Source organism: Hemiscyllium ocellatum, chromosome 5 (genome assembly GCF_020745735.1).
Source record: "Hemiscyllium ocellatum isolate sHemOce1 chromosome 5, sHemOce1.pat.X.cur, whole genome shotgun sequence".
Lineage (NCBI taxonomy): Eukaryota > Metazoa > Chordata > Chondrichthyes > Orectolobiformes > Hemiscylliidae > Hemiscyllium > Hemiscyllium ocellatum.
In genome coordinates, this window is record NC_083405.1 from 30,607,172 (window position 1) to 30,631,057 (window position 23,886).

Here is a 23,886-nt window from a genome sequence, read left to right on the forward strand (position 1 = left end):
AGGCATTATACTGAGCTTCCCATAGGTGATGCTGACTTTGAGGTTGAGAGAGCCAGGATTTTAATGTTTATCTTCAAATAGGAAAAGGATAATACCTGTCCCTGGAGATTGAAAGTGATAGTGAAGCTAACCCAAATTCCGAATTGGAATCCAATTGTGTGGGCTGCTGTAAGCTTTGAAGATAGGAGGTATGTAAAATCCAATGGACGTCCTTTCTATTCCCTACCCTGCCTGCCGCACCCCATCTGAAATCTTACAGCAAGATGGGGTGTGGTATTGGGTAGCCTGTCCACATTGGTACAATTTACTTGTCAATTAATAGTCATGTAAGGATCTCATGCAGCCCCAGCAGTATTTTACCCCACCTTCAGCTGTGTAGGCTAATGTTGGGCAAAGGATGGGATGATCGTCTTTGGGTTAGTGGTGCTGGAAGAGCACAGCAGTTCAGGCAGCATCCAAGGAGCAGCAAAATTGATATTTCGGGCAAAAGCCCTTCATCAGGAATAAAGGCAGTGAGCCTGAAGCGTGGAGAGATTAGCTTGAGGAGGGTGGGGGTGGGGAGAAAGTAGCATAGAGTACAATAGGTGAGTGGGGGAGAGGATGAAGGTGATAGGTCAGGGAGGAGAGGGTGGAGTGGATAGGTGGAAAAGGAGATAGGCAGGAAGGACAAGTCATGGGGACAGTGCTGAGCTGGAAGTTTGGAACTAGGGTGAGGTGGGGGGCTTGTGGTTTCTGGTTTGTGATCGGTAATTTGCTGATTTTTAGCTGGTTCGAATCACCCCCAGATCCTTGGTTCTGACACTGGACTTATTTAGGAATGTGAAATGAAGAAGACAGTAGACAGTTGTTTCAGGGCAAAAGAATCACTGTGTCTATTAAATACAACATGTAAGTAGAGTACAAGTAATGAAAGTAAATGTAATAAAGAGTGAAATAGACACAATCAACTATATAGAGGATAGTAATTAAATACACAGTTAAATTAAGCTTGGGCTAAACGCGATTAGAAACTAAACAGTTTTAATCACAGAAACTTTAATCAGACTTCCTAGCGCTGGGGTGCCTGCATTGTCACCACCTGTCATTGCCTCCCTGCTAACTAGGTTGGATACTTTGGGGGTCTCCAGAGTTTTCAGCTCACTACTGAGGAAAATGCAGGTTTAAAGTGCACCTGGTTGCTGAGACTCTTGCCAACATTTCTCATGGCTTAGGACAGGCCTGTGTCAGGAAGCTCTTGTTCAGATAGCGCTTGGTTGGCATTCCCCCTCTCAGATGTCCTTTGTTGCAATGATGCCCTTGGTTTGTCTTGCCTGTTCAGCTTCTCTGTTCGGCCTCTGAAATTCTTGGCTTCAAAGCTGTTGTTGGGGCTGGAGCCTGTGGGGAAGCTGTCTTTGCAAACTCTTGTTGTTGAAAAGGTTCTCACACTCCCTCAGATCGGGACTAGTAGTTATACAAACTGGGTGCCCCGTTACCTCCTCTCAAAACTGTGTTACCATTGTGTTTCTGGTGTTTCATGTGAGGTCATTTGGCTTCCTAATAGTTAAATTTAAAAAGCACAACACCAGGTTATAGTCCAACAGGTTTATTTGGAAGTACAAGCTTTTAGAGCTCTGCTCCTTTGTCAGGTAGCTAGCTATAACCTGGTGTTGTGTGATTTTTTAACTTTGCTCTCCCCAGTCCAACAGAGACACCTCCACATCCTGATAGTTAAGAGCATATAACTTGATTCTGATTGAATGTCTGTGAATGAATATTTATTGAATTGAATGTTAGGTTCCAAAATGTTAATCCGAGATGTAGAAGTTAGTTTCAGTCTTAAGTGTCAGATTGCTCTCTTGGTTTGGAGGTGTGAATTAGAATTCCAGCTTGAACAATAGTCCCAGACTGAAATCATTCTGACTCTGTGTTCTGAGGAAGGGTCATCAGAGCGTTAACTTTGATTTCTCTTCATAGATGCTGCCAGACCTGCAGAGTTTTTGCAGCAACGTCTGTTTTTTTTTCTGTTGCAGCCGGAGGTCAGGCATTTGTCCAGTATTTTAGATAAAGGGGATTTTTGCTCAATTCTACAGTTCATTGGAGGTACCTCCTACCTTAATGTTATACCCCACTTTAACCCATCTCTTAAACCAAATCCTACACTCCTTGCTGAGACCCTGGGTTTACGTGGATTCATTGACAAGCTGGGAATACCTTGTGATATAGTAGCATTGTGGTTATGTTACTGACCTAACAATCCAGAACATTGGACCAATTATCTGAGGAATTTAACTTGTGTTATTAAAAAACATTTGAATTTATCTTTTAAAAAGGGAAAGGACCAGTATTGGTGGACCCGGGAACTGCGAGATTGTTGTAAAAATCCATCACGTTTCTTATCTCACATTTAGGAAAGAAAACCTGTATAGACATTTTTGGTTGACTTCTAATTATTGCTGATTTAATTTCACAACACTGATTCAGTTGTAACAAATAGGTACAGTCAAAATGGGCTACATTCACCGCGTGATGGAAATGCTTCAGAAGGCTCTCTATTTCTGCAGAGGCAATTATGAATGGGCTGTGAATACTAGTCTTATCAGTGATGCTTGCATTGTGTAAATGAATTTTTAAAAAAAAGGCAGAGCAGCAATAATTAGACCAGAGCACACAGGCATCATTCACCTGCTGTTCAGGAGCATCAGTTTGGGTATAACTATGAAAAGGGTTCTGGGTAATCCAAGATGGACGACATGAAGACTTTATGGCTGTAAGGACTGCTCTTTTTTTCAGGGTTGGAGCTGATATCCTTGAATTTTTGGAGCAATGCTTACTGTTTTATAAGCTGGAACTTTGGGGGGGGGGGAAAAGGATCAAAGCAACAGCACTTGAAAAAGCAGAGATCAGTGAGAGGTAAAAAAAAATGGAGACGTAATCTTGCACAGTGAACCTGCACAGCTGACTGCTTCTGCTGTCCAGTAACAAGTATCTTTGGACATTGGAGTTCATTCTAAGAAAATGAAACAAATAGGTTTCTCCAAAGTCAGCTGTGAATTTCACTATGTAGGGGAGCAGCTAAGTGGCTTATTTTTGTGAAATCTACAGTAGTGATTTAGAGTAGTTTTTTTTATTGCTTTACTGAGATCCGTCTCTTGATTAAACTTTAAAAACATAAACATAGATACTAGGTTATCCTGGAATAGTGTTTTTAGAGCAGCAAGACTGTGCTATTTTCCAGGTCTGTAGCTTGTTGAGGTGCATAGAGTAGAATGCATAGAGTGCATTTAGTAGAATGACGTGCTCAGGGAGATAGTGAGAAAAGGCTGCAATTGGGAAAAGAAGAGAGTCAAACAGTCAGGGCAGGCAGGAAAAAAGCAGAGAATGAGGTTGGACTGATAAATTAAACTGCATTTATTTCAATGCACTAGGCCTGACAGTTAAGACAGATGAACTCAGGGTATGGTTGGACCATGGGACTGAAATATCATGGCGATTAAGAAACATGGCTCAGGGAAGGACAGGGCTGGCAGCTTAATGTTCAAGGATATTGACACTATAGGAAGGGTAGAAAGGGAGGGGGAAGGGGGTGTGACATTTTTGATTTGGGATAACATTATGGTTGTACTTAAATTTAGATAAATGTAAGGTGCTGCATTTTGAAAGGCAAATCAGAGGAGGACTTATGCACTTAATGATAATGTCCTGGGGAGTGTTGCTGAACAAAGAGACCTTGGAGTGCAGGTTCATAGTTCCTTGAAAGTGGAGTCGCAGGTAGAGAGGATAGTGAAGAAGGCAGTTGGTATGCTTTCCTTTATTGGTCAGAGCATTGAGTATAGGAGTTGTGAGGTCATGTTGCGGCTGTACAGGACATTGGTTAGGCCACATTTAGAATGTTGCATGCAGTTCTGGTCTCCCTCCTATTGAAAGGATGTCATGAAACTTGAAAGGCTTCAGAAAATATTTACAAGAATGTTGCCAGAGTTGGAGAGTTTGAAGTGCAGGGAGAGGCTGAATAGGCTAGGGCTGTTCTCCCTGGAGCGTCGGAAGCTGAGGAATAACTTCATAGAAGTTTATAAAATCATGGGGGGCATGGATAGGATAATTAGACAAGGTGGGGAGTCTAGAACTAGAGGGCGTAGGTTCAGGGTAAGAAGGGAAAGATATAAAATAGAATAGAATAGTATCCTTACAGTGTGGAAACAGGCCATTCAGCCCAACAGGTCCAAAGGCCCTGTGGGCTAACTTTTTCACGCAGAGGGTGGTGCATGTATGGAATGAGCTGCCAGAGGAAGTGGAGGAGGCTGGTACAATTATAACATTTAAAAGGTATTTGGTGGGTCTATGAATAGGAAGGTTTTAGAGGAATATGGACCAAGTGCTGGCAAATGGGACAGGATTAATTTGGGATATCTACTTGGCATGGACGAGTTGGACGGAAGAGTATGTTTCCATGCTGTACATCACTGAGTCTATATGGTGGGAGACAAACAGTAACTGGCATCTAAGGAGTTTGCTAAAACGAGCAGTAAGCCTGGGGATTCTGAGTTTTAAAACTCCGATATGGAGGACCAAGGAATTAATGAGGAAAGAAAATTAGTAAACTAGACAAAAACACAGATGATGACTATCTGATTTTGTTTAGTGTACATGTAGGAAGTGATCAGAGCATTTAAACATAGACCAATTTAGGCAAAGATAGATGTAATAGTAATTTCGAATAATGAATTCACAAGGTCATTAAACAGCGCTTTGTATTTGTAAGAACGTAAACAAATAGAAGCAGGGATAACACTTACTTACTCGTGGTTATGATTTGGAATGCCAGTGTTGGACTAGCTTTCGGACTATCACCTGATGAAGGAGTGTCGCTCCGAAAGCTAGTGTGCTTCCAATTAAACCTGTTGGATTATAACCTGGTGTAGTGTGATTTTTAACGTTACTTGTGGTTGGTCTGGCTATTGACTCTCCTCCATTTTCCTCCCTGCCTCTTATTCCATCCTTGACTATTGTTGATTCACAATGGAAGGGATTAAAAGCATTCCAGAAATGATAGCATACCAAAAGTCTTGCAAGAATAAGAAAATTTAAAGTCATCAGAATAAGAAAATGAATAGTACTGGAGGTAGCTGCAGAATAATTGACACGTTTGGTTTTGGCATTTCAGATTCCTGAAGTTCTAGAACTGTTTCCAAAGAAATTAACAAACCTAATACTGCTAATGATAAAGCAGTGAATTGTATGAGTTAGTCTCTTATTATGCATAAATAAAATGATCACATGGTTAAGCATGATCAATGCAGAATTATGTTTTTTTAAGGACACAGCTGTTAAGATGGTTAATGGGAAGCCAGTGGATATGTGTATTTGAATTTTCAAAAAGCACTCAGTGAGGTTAGATTACTCTGTCAGAGTAGATTAGATTAGATTACTTACAGTGTGGAAACAGGCCCTTCGGCCCAACAAGTCCATACCGACCCGCAGAAGCGCAACCCACCCATACCCCTACATTTACCCCTTACCTAACACTACGGGCAATTTAGCATGGCCAATTCACCTGACCCGCACATCTTTGGACTGTGGGAGGAAACCGGAGCACCTGGAGGAAACCCACGTGGACACGGGGGGGGGGAACGTGCAAACTCCACACAGTCAGTCGCCTGAGTCGGGAATTGAACCCGGGTCTCAGGCGCTGTGAGGTAGCAGTGCTAACCAGGTATCACACAAGAAGCTACCATTCAAAACTAGGACTTGTGGGTTGGGGGTAATGTATTAGTATGGAATAAGGTTTACTTAATGGACAGAAAATGGAATGTAGATATAAATTGGAACATTTTCAAGTATCTTGGTGACAGTAAGGACTGCAGATGCTGGAGATCAGAGTCGAGGGTGTGATGCTGGCCGTGCTAATTTTCAAGTATCTGGCAGGATACTGCAAATTTCAGTACTTAGGCCTTAGCTACTTACAATCTATCCCAACGGCTTAGATGAGGGAGGTGAGTGTAGCAAGTTTTATGATGATAAAATTAAAGCAGTAATGTAAGCTCTGAGAGGGGCACAAAGAGTCTGCAGAGGGATATAGATGGGTTGGGTGAGAACATGGCACTTTGAATGTAATATAAGGAATCCAGGCATTAATTAAAGCAATACATAGAAACCGATCTTTGGAGACTTGTGTGCCAGTTTCTGAAAAAGATCTAACCAAATGATGAGAGTTGGCCAGAAAATGCTCAACAAGCAATGAAAACTAGAGCTGATAAAAAGCTTGGATTTTTTTTGCTGCAGACAATGAGTTAATGCTGTTTTCCGTCTCCAAGGAACTACTAAAAGCCAGATTCACTGGACCTTATAAAGTCCAAAAGAAACTCTAACAATTGAATTATGTGATGTGTTCTCCAGACAGCAGATAATATCAGGGAGGTTATCACTCTAATATGTTAAAGCGATACCACAGCAAGGAAGATAGTCTGGAGTGGAATAAAAATATCAGAATGATTCATGACTAAATTATTAATAATTTAATACTTTAAAGTAGAAATTGAACCTCAAACGTTGACCCACCTGTAGTCAGATTGAATAATATGGAGGTGTTTGTGAAGTTGGAAGGACTATTTCATTCTCTCCCAGAGAACTATTGAAGTTACTTACAGAAGCTATTACAGAACAATGAATTGATTTACATAAATAGACTAGGTAAAACCTCCTTTCTTGTACATGATTTTAAGGTAGTCTCAGACCCAAACCCTCACCCCACTGAATCCAACCCCCTCACTTCTGCCCCTGCTGGATGCTATTTCTCCCACCAAATCTGACTTACCCTGAACACTGTATCACTTACCCTGCCTAACCATTTGACACCATACCACCTACCCACCTGGTAACCAATTTAACTGGCGTCCTATCCAGCTGGCATGTTACTTAACTGCTACCATACCTTCCGCACCCTAACCTTTTGTTTCTACCATTTGATAGAAGCTGTCGAAGTGGCTGTCTGTGGTTCTGGACCTTTCAAATTACAGAATATAACAGATGACTGTTGTGAAAAATTCTTCCCTTGACTGTTTTGCCCAATGAGCGAGTAGTCAGTATGGAAATCCACATTTCTGAATAAGTTCTGATCTGTATCTTGTGTCAGAAATCTCTGCGTGAGATTTCCACTCCCCTCAAAATCTAGTTGCGATTCTTATGGAATTCTAGTGTCATTCTAAAGCACTGATGACGGACAAATAGTGTAGACGAATCTTGTTGCACGACGGATGAAGGAAGGTCAGATCCACAAAGGTTAAAAATTGCATGGCTCAGTGTTTGAACTGTTGAATGAAAAATAGCAAACAGTACTGGAGGCAGCCATTGTTGTCCTGACATCACTGCTTCTGAAACCAACAGACCAACCATCTTTTGTAATTGTTTGCTTCCTCAATTTGAATGAGGTGCTATAAAATTATCTAATGAGAGCAGCCAAAGAGAACTCTTTGAATCAATTGAGAACAAGACTTGTGCACACTAACTTATTGCTTTGTGTACCGTCCCTCCAAAGGAAATTGCATTTTTTTGGAATTGTTACTTAATCCTGAATGTTAGGATTTCTGGTGCTGTGTGGCTTTTACTTTTGATGGAAACTTATTAAAGACAAAATTTGACGCTGAGTGTTTTATGTTCACTAACACCTTTTAAAATCCCAAATGTGGAACCAGAGAGAACAAAGGTGTTATATCATTGGTCTTTTTAAGTTTGTTCTCCTGTACATTCCAGGTCATTTTGTAGTTTCCTCTGTTGATGGCAAAACAAATATCACTAGCTGCACTTTAATCTTCTATTCCCCACATTTGTTTGCAAGCTATGGAAACCAGACTCCCCCTCTGATAATCAATCATATGCAAATAGTTATTTTTTACACCATTTGTATTGACAGTGACATAACACTGCAAAATAAAAGGTATTTAAGATAAAATAATATTAAGGGCATGGCTTTTTCCTGATTTTTATTTGTCTACTAGAACGACTGAGTCATGTACTGTTCTCCTGTGTAAGTACTTACATTCTGATTTTCAAGGGGGATTCTTACTGTTGTAAGGAGGGTGGGGAGTCCCACAATAATTTTATTGTGATTTGCATGCTACTCTATTTTTGACACTGACTTTGAGGAACCCATTAATGTCATGGCATCATGGGCTGACAAACACACCAATGTATTGTCACCGTCACAATCCCACTCTAGACAGCCTAAAACAAAATAATGATATTGTTCTATTTCTTGTTCCTCTTTCTTCATGAAGATTGATATGGCAACTCTTCTACGATCAACTTGCAACACCTTTATGAAGACATTGGACGAATGCATGCAAATTGCAAATGCTACCTTGAGGCCTGAACTGTTTCAACCGACACCTCCAAGTTCCCCACATGTGACGGTCATAAAACCAAACAGAGTATGTTTGATTTTTAAGCAATTTTTTTTTACATTCACTATTGGTAATGGCTCTCTTCAAATGATATATGCTGAATCTCTTTTAAACCTCTGTCTTTTTAACTTGCTCTGGCAGGTCCAAATTGATTGCAATACAAAGTCCTGGAACCATGAGATATTTATTAATAAATTGGATCACAAACACACTTTCCTTACTAAAGTTACACACCATTTAATATATTTATTTCTTTGGCTTAGCTCTAGTTCATTATCCTGCTATATGGCTGCTATTAAAGCAATTTAAAAAAAAGGAAAATGAAATGAGAAAGCTTTTAATAAATGGGGAAAGAAACTGATCTGAATTCTGTCCCTTTGCTAATATTCCTTGATCCCTTTATGAGAGAAGTAACTACACAACCAGAGCAGGTGTTCGAGAAGGAAAATTCCTACATGGTTGTATTTTTAATGTTTTTTAATATGCATTTTTATAATCATCAAATAAGCTGGGCAGCAAATAATCTGAAAATATCTGAAGCATTTCAACAATAAGTTAAACAAGAATTTTCATACTACCGCTGTGCTGTGGTAATGTGACTATTACTTTGCACTGACAGAAGACTGAAATCCAAACTGGTGTTCTGCCTACCTTACAATTGATCAACATTGTGTATAAATCTCAGTGCTGGTGTTACAATTCATTTCAATGTCCTTGGGTGAAAGCATCTACTAAGGCAACACAATTAAATTGGCGGACATTATAGCTATTTGCAATCTTACCTAATTTATATTACAGTTTTTGGATATTTTCAAGGTTTGCTCATATAATTTGTTCTTTAAATTATCTCTAAGTCTTTTATTTGTGAATTTGCAACCTTCATTAACCTTGATGAATAGTTCTTGTAGTTTAGATCGTCGAAGATCCTGCAGATGCCTAGCTCTATATGGAAACTCTCTTCCCTTAAATTACATGTTAAAACTATCTTCTTTTATAAAAGCCAAAATTATTAGATTTTCTGATATAATGTGTGCAATTTTTATTATATATTTTAAAATAATTTATTTTTGAGTTTAGGTTTGTATGTATTGTATGTGGGCTTTTGTGTTGCTAAAAGAATGTAATGATTCAATTAAAAGGCTCGCTGAAGCTTTGATTAAAAAAAAAGAGAATTTGTGGAGGCTAAGGGGAATTTGTTTACATCAGAAAAGTTTTGCAAGTGAACAAAATAAACATTGTAGTGCATTACATTTCAGTTAGAAGGATCTGGAATTGTGTTGCTAGTTGACTAAAGGAAAGACCCATTACTTGGAAAACCAGTTTACATTCAGTCTGCAGAATTCCTGGTTGAAGTTGAATATGTAAACAATTTGTCCAGAAGGAAGCTTCAAACTGCTAAGAAATAGGTTACCTCAGTGTAAGGAATTTAGTTTGGAAGTTCCAGACCAGAATTGTTTAGTTACATTACCAAAGTCCAGTTGTATACAGGCTTAAAGTAGAGGCTATCAGTTTCTCAAGACTGGGAATTGAAACATCGGTTAAGTTGATGGTTTAGTTGTAGATATGATAAAGAAGGGAATTCTTTTTCGAATTTCATTGGGATAAATGGAATTGTGTTTTACAGTGTGTTTCAAAATCTTTAAATGTGACACAAAGTAAATAGTTTATTTCATTTTATCTTCATTTCTTTTGAGTAATAAACTTCTGTTTTATTGTCAAAACCAAATCTGAAGCATTGCAAACCTGTCCACCTTGCTAAAACAAAAAAAAACTCTTATCGAGCCAAATTGCAGTTTGGGATCTGACTTATGAGTAATGATATTAGTTGGGATCATACAATTTTATTTTAAAGAGGGAATTGTGATGAAACTTGTATGTTTAAATATCATTTGTAGACTTTGGATTTTAAAATAGTAGCCCATGTGGTTGGATACTTTCATGACGGGTTGGAAACATTATCATAATAACTATCAGGCAGTCTTTCCAGGATAATGACTAATTCAGAATAAGTTAGAGTAGGGACCCTGGATTGGTAACGGAGGATTATTTTTACTGTGTTGGTTTATGACAGGTGGTGTGAGTACTGAAGGCCCTGAAATTGTTTTTGTTTAAGGGTAGTCAAGGATTGACAATCCCTAGGGAATTAAAATTTTTAGCAAATTCTGGTGAGCCCTGACTGGGGTCAGAAGCAATCATAGTTTCTTTTCAAGAAATAAGTATCAAACCATTCAGTCAAAACACATATTATCATAGGAGGAAACTTAAGCTTTTGCAAATTACAGACCAACCAGATTTGGTTAGGAATTTGCAGATAATTAAAAGCTAAGAAGTCCAAGCTGCAGGTTTTGAGACTATTCATTTAAGAAGATTATGTTGTTCACAAGAAACAACAGCTGGGGAGAATCAACTAACTCAAATTTAAATATCAGATATCGAGAGTTAGCTTTTCTGGATTTGTCTTAATTCAAGCTTTATCTTACTGTATGTTTTAAAAGTGTTTTCTCATTGTATTTTGCATCTGTATAACTTTGGTTTTGTTTGTGAGTAATAAGCTGCTGTTCTGCTGTTAAAGAAACTCTGTGATGTTGACTGACCCCACACTAACTAAAATAAAAATATGGTCTTATCAGGCCAGATTTCATTCTGGGATCCGACTTGTTCAGTAGTCCCACATGCTAGGACGATACCAAAATGGTCTAATTGGACATTAATTGATTAATTCAACAATCTGAACTTGTCACATACTTTTGTAGTCTCAATCAGTCTCCTAAGTTGGGAATGTTGAAATTTTAAGGACCGTTTTCTTGTTGTACAAGACACATTTAAACTTTAGATTGAGATTTAAATGATATTGGTCATATATCTCAATGAAGCAAGCTTTTGAAACAGTGAGGGTCAGGATGATTGTTACTATAAAATTCATCAGCAACATTTTATCATTTGTTAAATGAGGAGTTAGAGATGTTGCCATTTTATTCTAATTTGTGTTCTTTTATCATTTTTGTAGATTAAACACCATCATCAATCCAGTTACAGTTGCACAAAAAGGTCAGAACTTATCGCAAATGGTTTCATGCCAAATGTATTGCATAGATCAGTAACATTTGGAATACAATGTTAGACTTGCAGTTTCTCCATTCAGAATTGACATTCAAATTTGGCTACCCATAATTGTTAAAAATCTCAGAGCTCCAAATTATGAATTTCTTTTTCAGTGACCGATAACTCAATAAATGTGGCAAGCTTTCTGTTTTGGCCATGTTTCACAGTCATAAAACTAATAACCAAGGCTTTTATGAAAAAAAAAGTTGATTGAGTTGCTATTATCAAACGATCTTGCTGCTGCTGCTATGAGAGTGAAAACAAGTGGTGTCATTGTAGATCCAAAGCATGGTCAGTCTTGTTAAAATTGATCAAAATTGGGAACATATAAAAACAATTAATTTTGGTCAGTGGCTAAAGACAGATTAGTGATGTACAAAGTAAAAACTAGATTAGATTAGATTACTTACAGGCCCTTCAGCCCAGCAAGTCCACACCGACCCTCCGAAGAGCAAGCCAACCAGACCTATTCCCCTACGTTTACCCCTTCACGTAACACTACGGACAGTTTAGCATGGCCAATTCACCTAACTTGCACATTTTTGGACTGTGGGACGAAACCGGAGCACCTGGAAGAAACCCACACAGACACGGGGAGAATGTGCAAACTCCACACAGACAGTTGCCCGAGGCAAGAATTGAACCCGGATCTCTGGCGCTGTGAGGCAGCAGTGCTAACCACCGTGCCGCCCACAAGTGCTAGTGCACTTGTTGTTTTTCACTTCCCCATACCTGATCTGGAGGCTTAATTTCTTCCATTCAAATATTTCCTGGTAGTTAATCTTTGGGAAAATATTAATAGTTTTGGAAACAGGTAATTTGCCTCTCCTTACTTGAGAATATTACATGAAGGAATTACCTGGAAATGTGGAGGAAAAAAATACTTTGTTTTCCAAACAATAGACAGTGTAAATTTATTTAAAATTCTTTCTTTGCTTGAAAAGGCATAACTTGGAATTTGTTGGATGATAGTATCATATTAATGGTGATGTAATAGTGAAATTACATTGCTGTCACTGCTAAAGTCCCAAAGAATTTTATTGTTAATGAATGAATTTCAATGAAGGCATCATTTTGTGTGATTTTATTGCTGATCTGACAGAATCTGGAAAAGCTATTTTATATAAATAATAAAGTTTATTGTTTATAGCAGGAATGAGCTGAATAACTTTCAAAATGAATCGACAATAGACGAGGCCAACTTCAAGACTGTGGGAAGACCACAGTCAGAAAATGACAATCAGCATCAACTAAACTCAAGAATGGAAAATGCAGAAAATATGGAAGGTATGTTATTCAATAAATTGAAGAATAAATAACATTTCAAACTGTCAAGAGAGCCATATTGACAAAGCCCTGGAGTGGGTTAAATGTTTGTAACCCTGCTTGGAGTGTGTGGTAATGGAACAAGCTAATGAATGGAATCCTTGACTGTAACCTATTTAAGTTATAAAATTACGTTAGTACAAGTGCACTGCAGTAGAAACCCAGTCAACAGTTTTTTTTTGCATAACACCAAAATTGGGAATTTTGTATGTAACTGGATGGAGTTCTCAAACGAAAGTTAAAAGAATTAAGCTGAGCAATGATGTTCAATCCAATGAAGTAAAATCCAATTAGGTAGGCCCAGAGTGGTCCTCTAAAGCACCTTTCGATTTTTCCCCTATTAAAATCTGTGGGTGAAAGCTTGTTACATGACGAGTGAAGTGCAAAACCCCCGTCCCTGCCCCCACTGCCTTTGACCAATGAATTCATTGTAATACAGCTTAATGTTTTGGAGCATTCTGAAAACTCCCTCAACTTCCCTGGAATGCTCACTAATGGTGAAGCTACTTTAAATGTACTTCTTGCAGTGGTCTGATGCTGCTTCAGTAGAGTATTCTTGCTACAGCATATAGTTTGCATAAGAACCTTTATTGTTTGAAGTCTCTGAGAAGCTTTTTGCATATGTATTGCTTAATGCACCTTGTGACCGTTTTATGGGACAAGGGGATTTTAGAGTACCGTTTATGAAAGCAGTGAATATTTTTAAGCAGAGTATTCAAAGCTCAGCAAGCTCTTGAAAAATATTACAAGATTTTCAAATCAGCCCAACAAAAGAAAGATTGTACAACCTAAGTAATGGATCCTTCCAAACAATTGCATTTTCTTTTTGTTTCCCATTATCTTTTGTTCTGAACGAGTGAAGTAGAAGAATGAAATCACTGTACTTCATAGTATGCAAATTCCTAAGCTGTGCATGGTGCAACTCAGCAGCACTCTGCATCTCCGAAGCTGCCATGCAATACAGGCTCTGCTTCCGTTATGAATGCTGGTGTTTGTTTTCTGCAAATGATGCTGAACTAAAACTGAATGGAGGCAGTTGCAGCTCAGCATTTTTTTCAGTAATTTTCCCAGCTACTCAGAGGTTATAAAGTCCACTTCTTTGAATAGCAGCATTTCAGATGCAAGCAAAACTTGGCCTTATCGGATTGCCACTGAACCTCTTGCAAAGTATGTTAACAGTCATTATCTATACAGTGCTACAACAAATGAGTCAATGATCTTGGGTTATTTTGGGGTAAATTACTCTTGTTGCAGGAAACCCAAGATGTTTGTATTAAAACTTAGTTCCAGAAAATATACATTGGGTATTTAATTCGGTGTCAGTCTATAATTTATAAGTAGCCTAATCCGAATGAGCATTCTTTTAAACAATGAAAATTTGACTTCTGCCAAGTCTGTTCTAATTCTCTGCTTTTCTTTCTTGTTGTCATATAAGCAGAGAGGATGGACAACACTGAAGTAGTGGTTGCAGCTTCTGAGAAGACTGATGTGAATGTTGAACTTCAGCCTTCTGAATTTGCAGACGAAGTTCCCACAAGTGGCGAGGACCTGGGTGACACAAATGCAACGCCGGAAACAGAAGACAGAGAGATTCAGACATTTTTCAGTGCAATGGAACAAAGGTATGGAAAGTCTGCATGAGAATCCCCATGCATTGCCAAAAAAATTGCTTCATTTCAGGAACAGGATTTCAATCATTTTGATTTTGTAATCACTGTAATTTTCTTTAAGCAAATGATAATTTTTTTTGTTTATTTAAACTTTGTCTGGTTTCGCCCTTGAAATAAAGGGCATCCTTCTAACTGGTTAGTGATGCTTTGGAACATGGACAAACTTTTTTTTCCATAGCATGAAATCCTCTGGGTATGGTGGGATGTTAAGATTTACAGCTGTATTTCCCTTTTAATGCTTTCATTTGAAGTACTCTCTTAAAGGAATTGTGACAGATTGCGATAGAAATAATGAAGTTATGCTTGTCCTCAATCTGTCAATGTAAAGTTGATGAAATTCCCAAAGAAGTAGCATAAATCACCACTTATGTACTGTGTACAGAGTTAAGGAAAACCAATATTGAAATTACTAGTGATAAAGTAAATTAGCTTTTCAATTGTCAATGAAAATTGCAATTATTTAGCCAGAAGTTAATCATTGGGGGAAAAATAAGTTTCAAAATTAGTCTCTACCGACTGGAGGTTACGGTGGCACAGTGGTTAGCACTGCTACCTCACAGCGCCAGGGACCTGGGTTCAATTCCCGCCTCAGGCGACTGACTGTGTGGAGTTTGCACATTCTCCCCGTGTCTGCGTGGGTTTCCTCCGGGTGCTCCGGTTTCCTCTCACAGTCCAAAGATGTGCGGGTCAGGTGAATTGGCCATGCTAAATTGCCCCTAGTGTTAGCTAAGGGGTATATGTAGGGGTATGGGTGGGTGGCGGGTCGGTGTGGACTTGTTGGGCCGAAGGGCCTGTTTCCACACTGTAAGTAATCTAATCTAATAATCAAACTGGGACACATATGTTTCAGCTAATCATAACATTGATCTAATACTTTAAACAATCTGAATGGATTTACAGGTCAGCAAATTCTGATTTTGGCTATATGATGCAATTTATTATGTAAATTTATTCAAATAGCTGATACCGTTTCAACTGACCACCAGTCAAGTAATGTTATCTTGTTTTATTTTGTTATTACTGATTATGCATGGTATTTGCCCTGATTGAACTTCTGTGCCGATATTGATACCATTTCAACTTCTCCATGATAACCTATCCACTATTTATTGATTTTTTAAATTTGAGCTTCCATAATGATAGTGTTCACTGGAATTTGTTTGTATAGTTCTCAATACTTTCCAATGGTATGCGCTGTTTTCATTTTCAGATTTAATGATATCGAATTTGAGGAAGAGAATGGTATTCCTACTCTACCATTTCTGGAATCTTGCTATGCAATAGTTCCAGTATTAGGTAGGAAATTGCACCTTAATTTCTGCAATATATTTATGGGTAAATTTGAAAGAAAATGTGTGTTCTATCATGGAGGGAGAGTTGCAAGCAACTTATTCTAATACTCCTTTAATTTCAAAATGTTTTCTTTTGTTGGCAAGTAACTTTTTAAAAAATCTTTAAGTCATGGCATAACCCAAATGTAATTGTGCTCTAATATTTTGTGTGAATCATTTAACCTTTTTAACCTTTTTTGTTAGTAATAAGTCCAAAGATAGGGAGGCAAAGAAAATGCAAAAAGCATGCAATTTCTAGGATTTTTTTTGTCATACCTCTGAGGTATCTGCATTTCTGATAATGATTGTCTTGTAAACAAATAATTGGAGAGCTGTCAGGGTCATATATGATGTAACTAAGCAGCTGATTGCTGATAGGGTAGGCAGTTATTGCTGGTGGAAGATTGACATTTTTGCAGCATGTTCCACAGTCCCATCTGAAAAGAGAGAAAATCCCAAGTTGGACTTTTAAAATTTGCTGCTATAACTAATAATCAATCTGTTCATAGTATGATTTCTTGGATGGCATGCTAGTTGTATGAAGAAACAGTGGGTCAACTGGGCCTGGATTCACAGGAGTTTAGAACAATAAGGGATCTCATGCAAACATATAAAATTCTAATGGGAGTCGAGGTTGATATTTCCCAGGAGATTGAGAATTGTAGTGGTGGTTGTCCAGAAGAAGAAGCCATGGTCCCAGATAAATGGTATGCCATTGCAGATTGAAGGCGAAGAGAAATTTCTCCGCTGAGGGCACTGAACCTGTGGAAGTCTCCACCTCCAAAAGGCTGTGGACACCAAGTCACTGAATGTGATGAAGAAAGAAATGGAGTATGAGAGGCTAAAGGTGTCAAGGGGTATGACATACGGCACTGAGGACATCAACCATGATCACGTTGAGTGGCCAAGGGGATTGACAAAGCAAATGATCTTCTCCTGTTCCTAATTATTGTGGTTCTCTCTGTTTCTATATAAACCATTACCCAGCTGAACATTGACTTGTTCATGTGCTGTAAAGTAACTCAGCTTATCTAATTCTGCCAATCTTTATATTCTACACAGGAGCACCTTAAAATTACTATGACACAGATCATGGGAAATGTATAATATTATGCCATAATTTATATCACAGATTAGTGCTTTAGAACATTCTATTGAATCACAATTGGAAAAGCAGGTGGGTTTAGGGTAGAGTGGTGGGTTAAAAATGGGGTGAGGTTGATCAAAACTGTTGAAATCTGTTTCTTTCCAAATCCACCTGAATTCTCACATTTCAAGATTTAACCAAATCTGGAAGATGGATGGGCAACCAATCCATTCCAAGGATGTAGGTGGCGACTTCAAATACCGTAACAATGCAGCAAGCCTGACTGTTGTGCAGTTTCCAAGCTTTTACTGCTGGAGGCTGGGGTTCTCAAATCTCATGCCAGCCAATTATTTCCTCAAGATGACAACTAGACAGATCAAAGATGAGTGCCTTCTTATTAATCTGTGGATCCAGGGAACTGCCTGGAGAGCCTCTGTGGTTACCACCTCTCTCCATCTCTCCCACCAGGCTGCAACATCTCACATTCCCTTCATAACGAGTCCTCTAATCTTCCTATCCCCGGCCCATGTTACTCAGTTGCACGCACCCTTTGGTTAACCCCCATTTCTGGCATGGTCATTCCTGTTATCACAGCTTTCAGAGACCTGCTGTCAGTCCAGTCTTAATCAACCCATTTCCCAGGTGGAGAACCAATTATTGACTTCCCCAACACGAAGTGGGGTTAAATGTCCGCAGTGTGTCAGGGAGGTGTGATGGTGGCGGAGTCCCATATGATGGATTCCTCATCACCCTGACTTTCTGAACAAACTGCTTCCTGAGAGTTGGGTCAGTAAAAATTCAGCTCATAGTGTCATTGTATTGGCATGTTATGCATATGGAAAATCACTAAATTGATGGTGACGAGACAGCAGCAAGATACCCAGTAAAGTTATATTTCAATCTACCCTCTCCCTGCCCCAAGTTCTGATTGCATTGAATGGAAATCTACTCCATGGTGTCACGTGAATGTGCTGGGAGTAGTTCAGAGAAGGTTTACCTGAATAATGTCTGGTTGCCTAATGAGGTTGTAAAAGCTACACTTGCATCTGCCGGAACTTAGAGTAAAAGGCAGATTGATCTAAATATATGATCTTAAAGGAGCTGACAGTCTGGATGTGGAGACGATCTTTGCTTTTGTGGGAGAATCTAGAATTCAAGGTCATCATTTAAAAATAAGAGTCATCCATTTAAGACCGAGATGGTGAATTTCTTTTCTCTTAAAGGATCAGAGGTCTTTGGAACTGTTTTCCTCAAAAAGCTGTGGAAATAGTGTTGACATATTTTTAATACAGAGATGGATAGATTGTTGATAAGGGAGTGTCAGGTTATCAGGAGTAGATGGAAATGTGATCAGTGGTGGAGTATTATTAAATGATGGAACAGATTCTGGGGCCAAATGACCTCCTCCCAATCCTAATCTGCATGTTTGTATGAATCTATGCATCTATGGGCCTGTCCATAAAAGCCTAATAAGTAAAACTCTTTTCTTGCTGTGCTGCTTGCTTACTTATTTTCTTATGCGTCACTGATTTTTCCATTAATACAGAGGGGAACTAACTCTAACCTGGTCAGTTTTTGTTTTAAGGAAAACAAACCCTTCTGAGGCTTTTTGTTTGTTCCTTAATGAAACTGTCTTACATGAAAAGAGGAGAAAGTGAGGACTGCAGAAGCTGGAGATCAGAGAGTGTGGTGCTGGAAAAGCACAGCAGGTCAGGCAGCAACCGAGGAGCAAGGAGAGTTGACGTTTCGGCCATCATCAGGAATGTGATGGTGTGACCATGACCACGGCGTGGAGCAAAGGAGGCAGACAGGGGAAGCATTGCAAGAAGGGAGAAGGAGGACTTTCCCAGCTATAAATCAAGATAATCATCTCCCTGACTGTGAAGGTTGAGTCACCCTGGCATTTTACACCATTGGATCCTTCCTGTTGAAAGCAGGTGATATTGCATAGTGAGGCAGCAGCACTAACCACTGAGCCACTGTGTCACCCACGTTGTTACCTCCTCTCTCCAAGGAAACAGTTTGATTATGTTGCTTCAACTCCTTCTTCCCAAGGATCATTAATTTGGCATGTTTTTGGCATGCCTCACAGCGCCAGAGCCCCGGGTTCAACTCCCACCTCAGGCGACTGACTGTGTGGAGTTTGCACGTTCTCCCCGTGTCTGCGTGGGTTTCCTCCGGGTGCTCCGGTTTCCTCCCACAGTCCAAAGATGTGCACGTCAGGTGAATTGGCCATGCTAAATTGCCCGTAGTGTTAGGTAAGGGGCAAATGTAGGGTATGGGTGGGTTGTGCTTCGGCGGGTCGGTGTGGACTTGTTGGGCCGAAGGGCCTGTTTCCACACTATAGGTAATCTAATCAAATCTACGACCTAAATGTTCAAGAATTTTTCACTTTTTAACAGGATAGGAAGGTAAAACCAGTAGGTTAGCTCTGCTATTTAAGGATGATGTTTGTGTAGTAATGAGAGATTACCTTATTTCAGAAAATTTATATGTAAAGGCAGTTTTTGTGTGGAGAAAAGTAATAATATTGTAAGAGAACATGACAGGCTGCCTGACAGTGGTTACACTACAGAACAGAGAACACAGGAAGAAATAATAGGGGTACATCAAAAGCAACTTCAATAATCATAGCTTAACCTTAAACAAATTGCATGAATTGGTTTGGCAAACACAGCCTGGAAAATGAATTTATAGAGTCTATCTGGGACAACTTCATACGGTTGTCTATTCTTGAGTATTCTACAGGTCTTTTATTCATCCTTGCTGTGGAAGACCTAAACAATCAGAAAAATAAAGTCATAGAGCTATACAACATGGAAACAGGTCCTTCAGTCCATCCCGTCCATGCCGACCAGCGACCAGATATCCCAACATAATTTAGTCTCATTTGCTAGCACTTGGCCCCTATCCCTCTAAACCCTTCCTATTCATACACCCATTCAAATGCCTTTTAAATATTGTAATTGTACTAACTACCACTACTTCCTCTGGCAACTCATTCCATACACACATCAAACTCTGTGTGAAAAAGTTGCCCCTTAGGTCCCTTTTATATCTTTCTCCTCGCATCCTAAACCTATACCCTCTAATTTTGGACTTGGGGAAAACACCTTGTCTGTTTACCTATCTATGCTACTCATGATTTTATAAACTCGTATAAGGTCATCCCTCAGCCTCTGTTCTCGGGAAAATAGCCTCAGTCTATCCAGTTGACAAACAAGAAGTAAAAAGGATGAAGGAAGTTAAAACAATCATAATCACTAGGGGAAAGGTAGAAAATTGCTGGGCCAAACGACCTGTTCTCTGAAATTTTAAAATGCAGAGATAGTAAATGTATTGTTTGTAATAGAACATAGAACAGTACAGCACAGAACAGGCCCTTCAGCCCACGATGTTGTGCCGACCACTAATCCTCATGTATGCACCCTCAAATTTCTGTGACCATATGCATGTCCAGTAGCCTGTTAAATGTCCCCAATGACCTTGCTTCCACAACTGCTGCTGGCAACACATTCTATGCTCTCACAACTCTGTGTAAAGAACCTGCCTCTGACATCCCCTCTATACTTTCCTCCAACCAGCTTAAAACTATGACCCCTCACGTTAGTCATTTCTGCCCTGGGAAATAGTCTCTGGCTATCGACTCTATCTATGCCTCTCATTATCTTGTACACCTCAAGTAGGTCCCCTCTCCTCCTTTTCTCCAATGGAAAAAGTCTGAGCTCGGTCACCCTCTCTTCATAAGATAAGTCCTCTAGTCCAGGCAGCATCCTGGTAAACCTCCTCTGAATCCTCTCCAAAGCATCCACATCTTTCCTATAATAGGGCGATCAGAACTGGACGCAGTATTCCAAGTGCAGTCTAACCAAAGTTTTATAGAGCTGCAACAAGATCTCACGACTCTTAAACTCAATCCCCCTGTTAATGAAAGCCAAAACACCATATGCTTTCTTAACAACCCTGTCCACTTGGGTGGCCATTTTAAGGGATCTATGTACCTGCACACCAAGATCCCTCTGTTCCTCCATACTGCCAAGAATCCTATCCTTAATCCTGTACTCAACTTTCAAATTCGACCTTCCAAAATGCATCACCTCGCATTTATCCAGGTTGAACTCCATCTGCCACCTCTCAGCCCACCTCTGCATCCTGTCAATGTCCTGCTGCAGCCTACAACAGCCCTCTATACTGTCAACGACACCTCCAACCTTTGTGTTGTCTGCAAACTTGCTGACCCATCCTTCAATCCCCTCATCCAAGTCATTAATAAAAATTTCAAACAGTGGAGGCCCAAGGACAGAGCCCTGTGGAACACCACTCACCACAGACTTCCAGGCAGAATATTTTCCTTCTACTACCACTCGCTATCTTCTGTTGGCCAGCCAATTCTGTATCCAGACAGCTCTCCTGTATCCTATTCTTCCTGACCTTCTGAATGAGCCTACCATGGGGAACCTTATCAAATGCCTTGCTGAAGTCCATTTACACCACATCCACAGCTCGACCCTCATCAACTTTTCTAGTCACAATCTCAAAGAACTCGATAAGGTCTGTGAGGCATAACCTGCCCCTCACAAAGCCGTGTTGACTGCATTTAATCAAGCCATGCTCTTCCAGATGGTCATAAATCCTATCCCTCGGAATCCTTTCTAACACCTTGCAGACGACAGACGTGAGACTTACTGGTCTGTAATTGCCGGGGATTTCCCTATTTCCTTTCTTGAAGAGAGGAATTACATTTGCCTCTCTCCAGTCCTCAGGTACAACTCCAGTGGAGAGTGAGGATGCAAAGATCTTCGCAAGTGGCGAAGCAATTGCATTTCTCGTTTCCCCAAGCAGCCGAGGACAAATCTGGTCCGGGCCTGGCGATTTGTCAATCTTAATGTTTGACAAAATTTTCAGCACATCAGCTTCCTCTATCTCTATCCATTCCAGAATGCACACCTGCTCTTCAAAGGTTTCATTCACTACAAAGTTTGTTTCTTTCGTAAAGACAGAAGCAAAAAACTCATTTAGGACTTCCCCTACCTCCTCAGACTCCACACACAAATTCCCGATGCTATCCCTGATCGGCCCTACTCTTTCTTTGACCATTCTCTTATTCCTCACATAATTGTAAAATGCCTTTGTGTTCTCCTTAATCCGTTCTGCCAAGCCTTTCTCATGCCCCCTCCTGGCTCTCCTCAGACCATTTTTGAGCTCCTTCCTCGCCTACCTGTAATCCTCTAGAGCTGAGCTTGATCCTAGCTACCTCCACCTTATGTAAGCTACCTTTTTCCTTTTGACAAGAAGCTCCACAGCTCTCGTCATCCAAGGTTCCTTTATCTTACCATTTCTTGCCTGTCTCAGAGGAACATATTTATTCATCACTTGCAACAACTGTTCCTTAAACAGTCTCCGCATGTCTTTAGTGCATTTACCATGGAACAATTGCTCCCAACCCATGCCTCCTAACTCATGTCTAGTCGCATCATAGTTTCTTCTTCCCCAATTAAATATCCTCCCATTTTGCCTAATCCTCTCCTTCTCCATAGCTATGTAGAATGTGAGGCAGTTGTGATCACTTTCACCAAAATGCTCTCCCACCACAAGATCTGATACCTGCCCCAGCTCGTTTCCGAGCACCAAGTCTAGAATGGTCTCTCCCCTTGTCGGCCTGTCAACGTACTGAGTTAGGAGACCCTTCTGAACACACCTTACAAAAACAGCTCCATTCAAATCTTCTGCTCGAAGGAGGTTCCAATCAATATTGGGAAATTTAAAGTCACCCATTACAACAACCCTACTACGTCCACACTTTTCCAAACTCTGCCTACCTATGCTTTCTTCCATCTCCCTGCTGCTATTGGGGGGCCGGTAGTAAACCCCTAACGAGGTGACTGCTCCCTCCTAATTTCCACCCATACTGACTCGGTAGACAGATCTTCCTCGACAATGGAAGCTTCTATAGCTGTGATACCCTCTCTGATTAGTAGTGCTACACCCTCTCCTCTTTTTCCTCCCTCCCTATTCTTTTTAAATGCTCTAAACCCTGGAACATCCAGCAACCATTCCTGCCCCTGAGAAACCCACGTCTCTGTTATGGCTACAACATCATAGCACCAGATACTGATCCATGCTCTAAGTTCATCACTTTTATTTCTGATACTCAATGTTCCAGAGTTTCCTGGATTCTGGAAATGTCTCAGCAAAAATTGTAAATGTAGCCAATATATAAGGAAGGAGGAAGATAGAAAGCGGGAAACTATAGACTAGTTAGCCCAATGTCTCTCAAAAAGAACAAGTTCAAAAACATTATTAAGGAGGTATTTCAGCAAGATGGTTCGAAAATCGTGAAACTTTGTTTACTCTGCTTGATTTGTATTGTGAAAAGGAGTTTGCCTAATTCATTAGAGTTCTTTGAGAAAGTAACAAGCAAGCTAACCACCTGGATTTCCAAAAAGCATTCAACATGTTGTCACAGCAAACAATATGGCACAAAATAAAAAAAAACCTCGTGAGGAGAGTAACAAATTAGCATGGAAAGAAGCTTGGTTAGTTAATAAGAAGCAAAGTGATAGATGAGCCATTTTCAGGTTGACAAACTGTAACTAGAAGTGCAGCAGGGATCAGTGCTGGGGTCTCAACCATATACAATGTAGCTTCCAACTGGTATTGGGTCTAGGATGAAGTGACCGAAGATATTACAGCTAAGCTGCTGATGATCCAGTTTGTGATGGCTACATCCTCTGAATGAATAGATGAAACTGATTTCAATGTCCCATTTATTTTAATTTTGAAATAAATACTTTTCTAACAGCTTGCCTAATTATTTTCAAATCATAAAGGTTAGATAGCTGCTGCAAGTGGTTATGAATTGCAGAGATGTCCTCTTTACTTCTAATTTCAGTTTCAGTATTTACACTAAATCTCTGTCGCTTTTCCCTCACAGATAAACTTGGCCCAACGGTCTTTGCTCCAGTTAAATTAGATTTTGTGGGCAATATTAAGGT

At 39.7% G+C, this 23,886-nt stretch overlaps 1 protein-coding gene across 3 annotated transcripts in view; it reads left to right on the forward strand.

Annotated features, from left to right (window-relative positions):
• plekha8 (pleckstrin homology domain containing, family A (phosphoinositide binding specific) member 8) overlaps nt 1–23,886 on the forward strand; it is a 62,922-nt gene that overhangs the window by 26,376 nt on the left and 12,660 nt on the right. The window contains exons 5-10 of one of the 3 annotated variants that reach the window (XM_060825374.1): nt 8,250–8,402; nt 11,383–11,423; nt 12,628–12,764; nt 14,239–14,425; nt 15,684–15,769; nt 23,826–23,884. In XM_060825374.1, the coding sequence (XP_060681357.1) occupies nt 8,250–8,402; nt 11,383–11,423; nt 12,628–12,764; nt 14,239–14,425; nt 15,684–15,769; nt 23,826–23,884 (663 nt within the window). The remainder of the gene's footprint in view (nt 1–8,249; nt 8,403–11,382; nt 11,424–12,627; nt 12,765–14,238; nt 14,426–15,683; nt 15,770–23,825; nt 23,885–23,886) is intronic. The other 2 variants (XM_060825375.1, XM_060825376.1) reach the window with 2 other exon arrangements.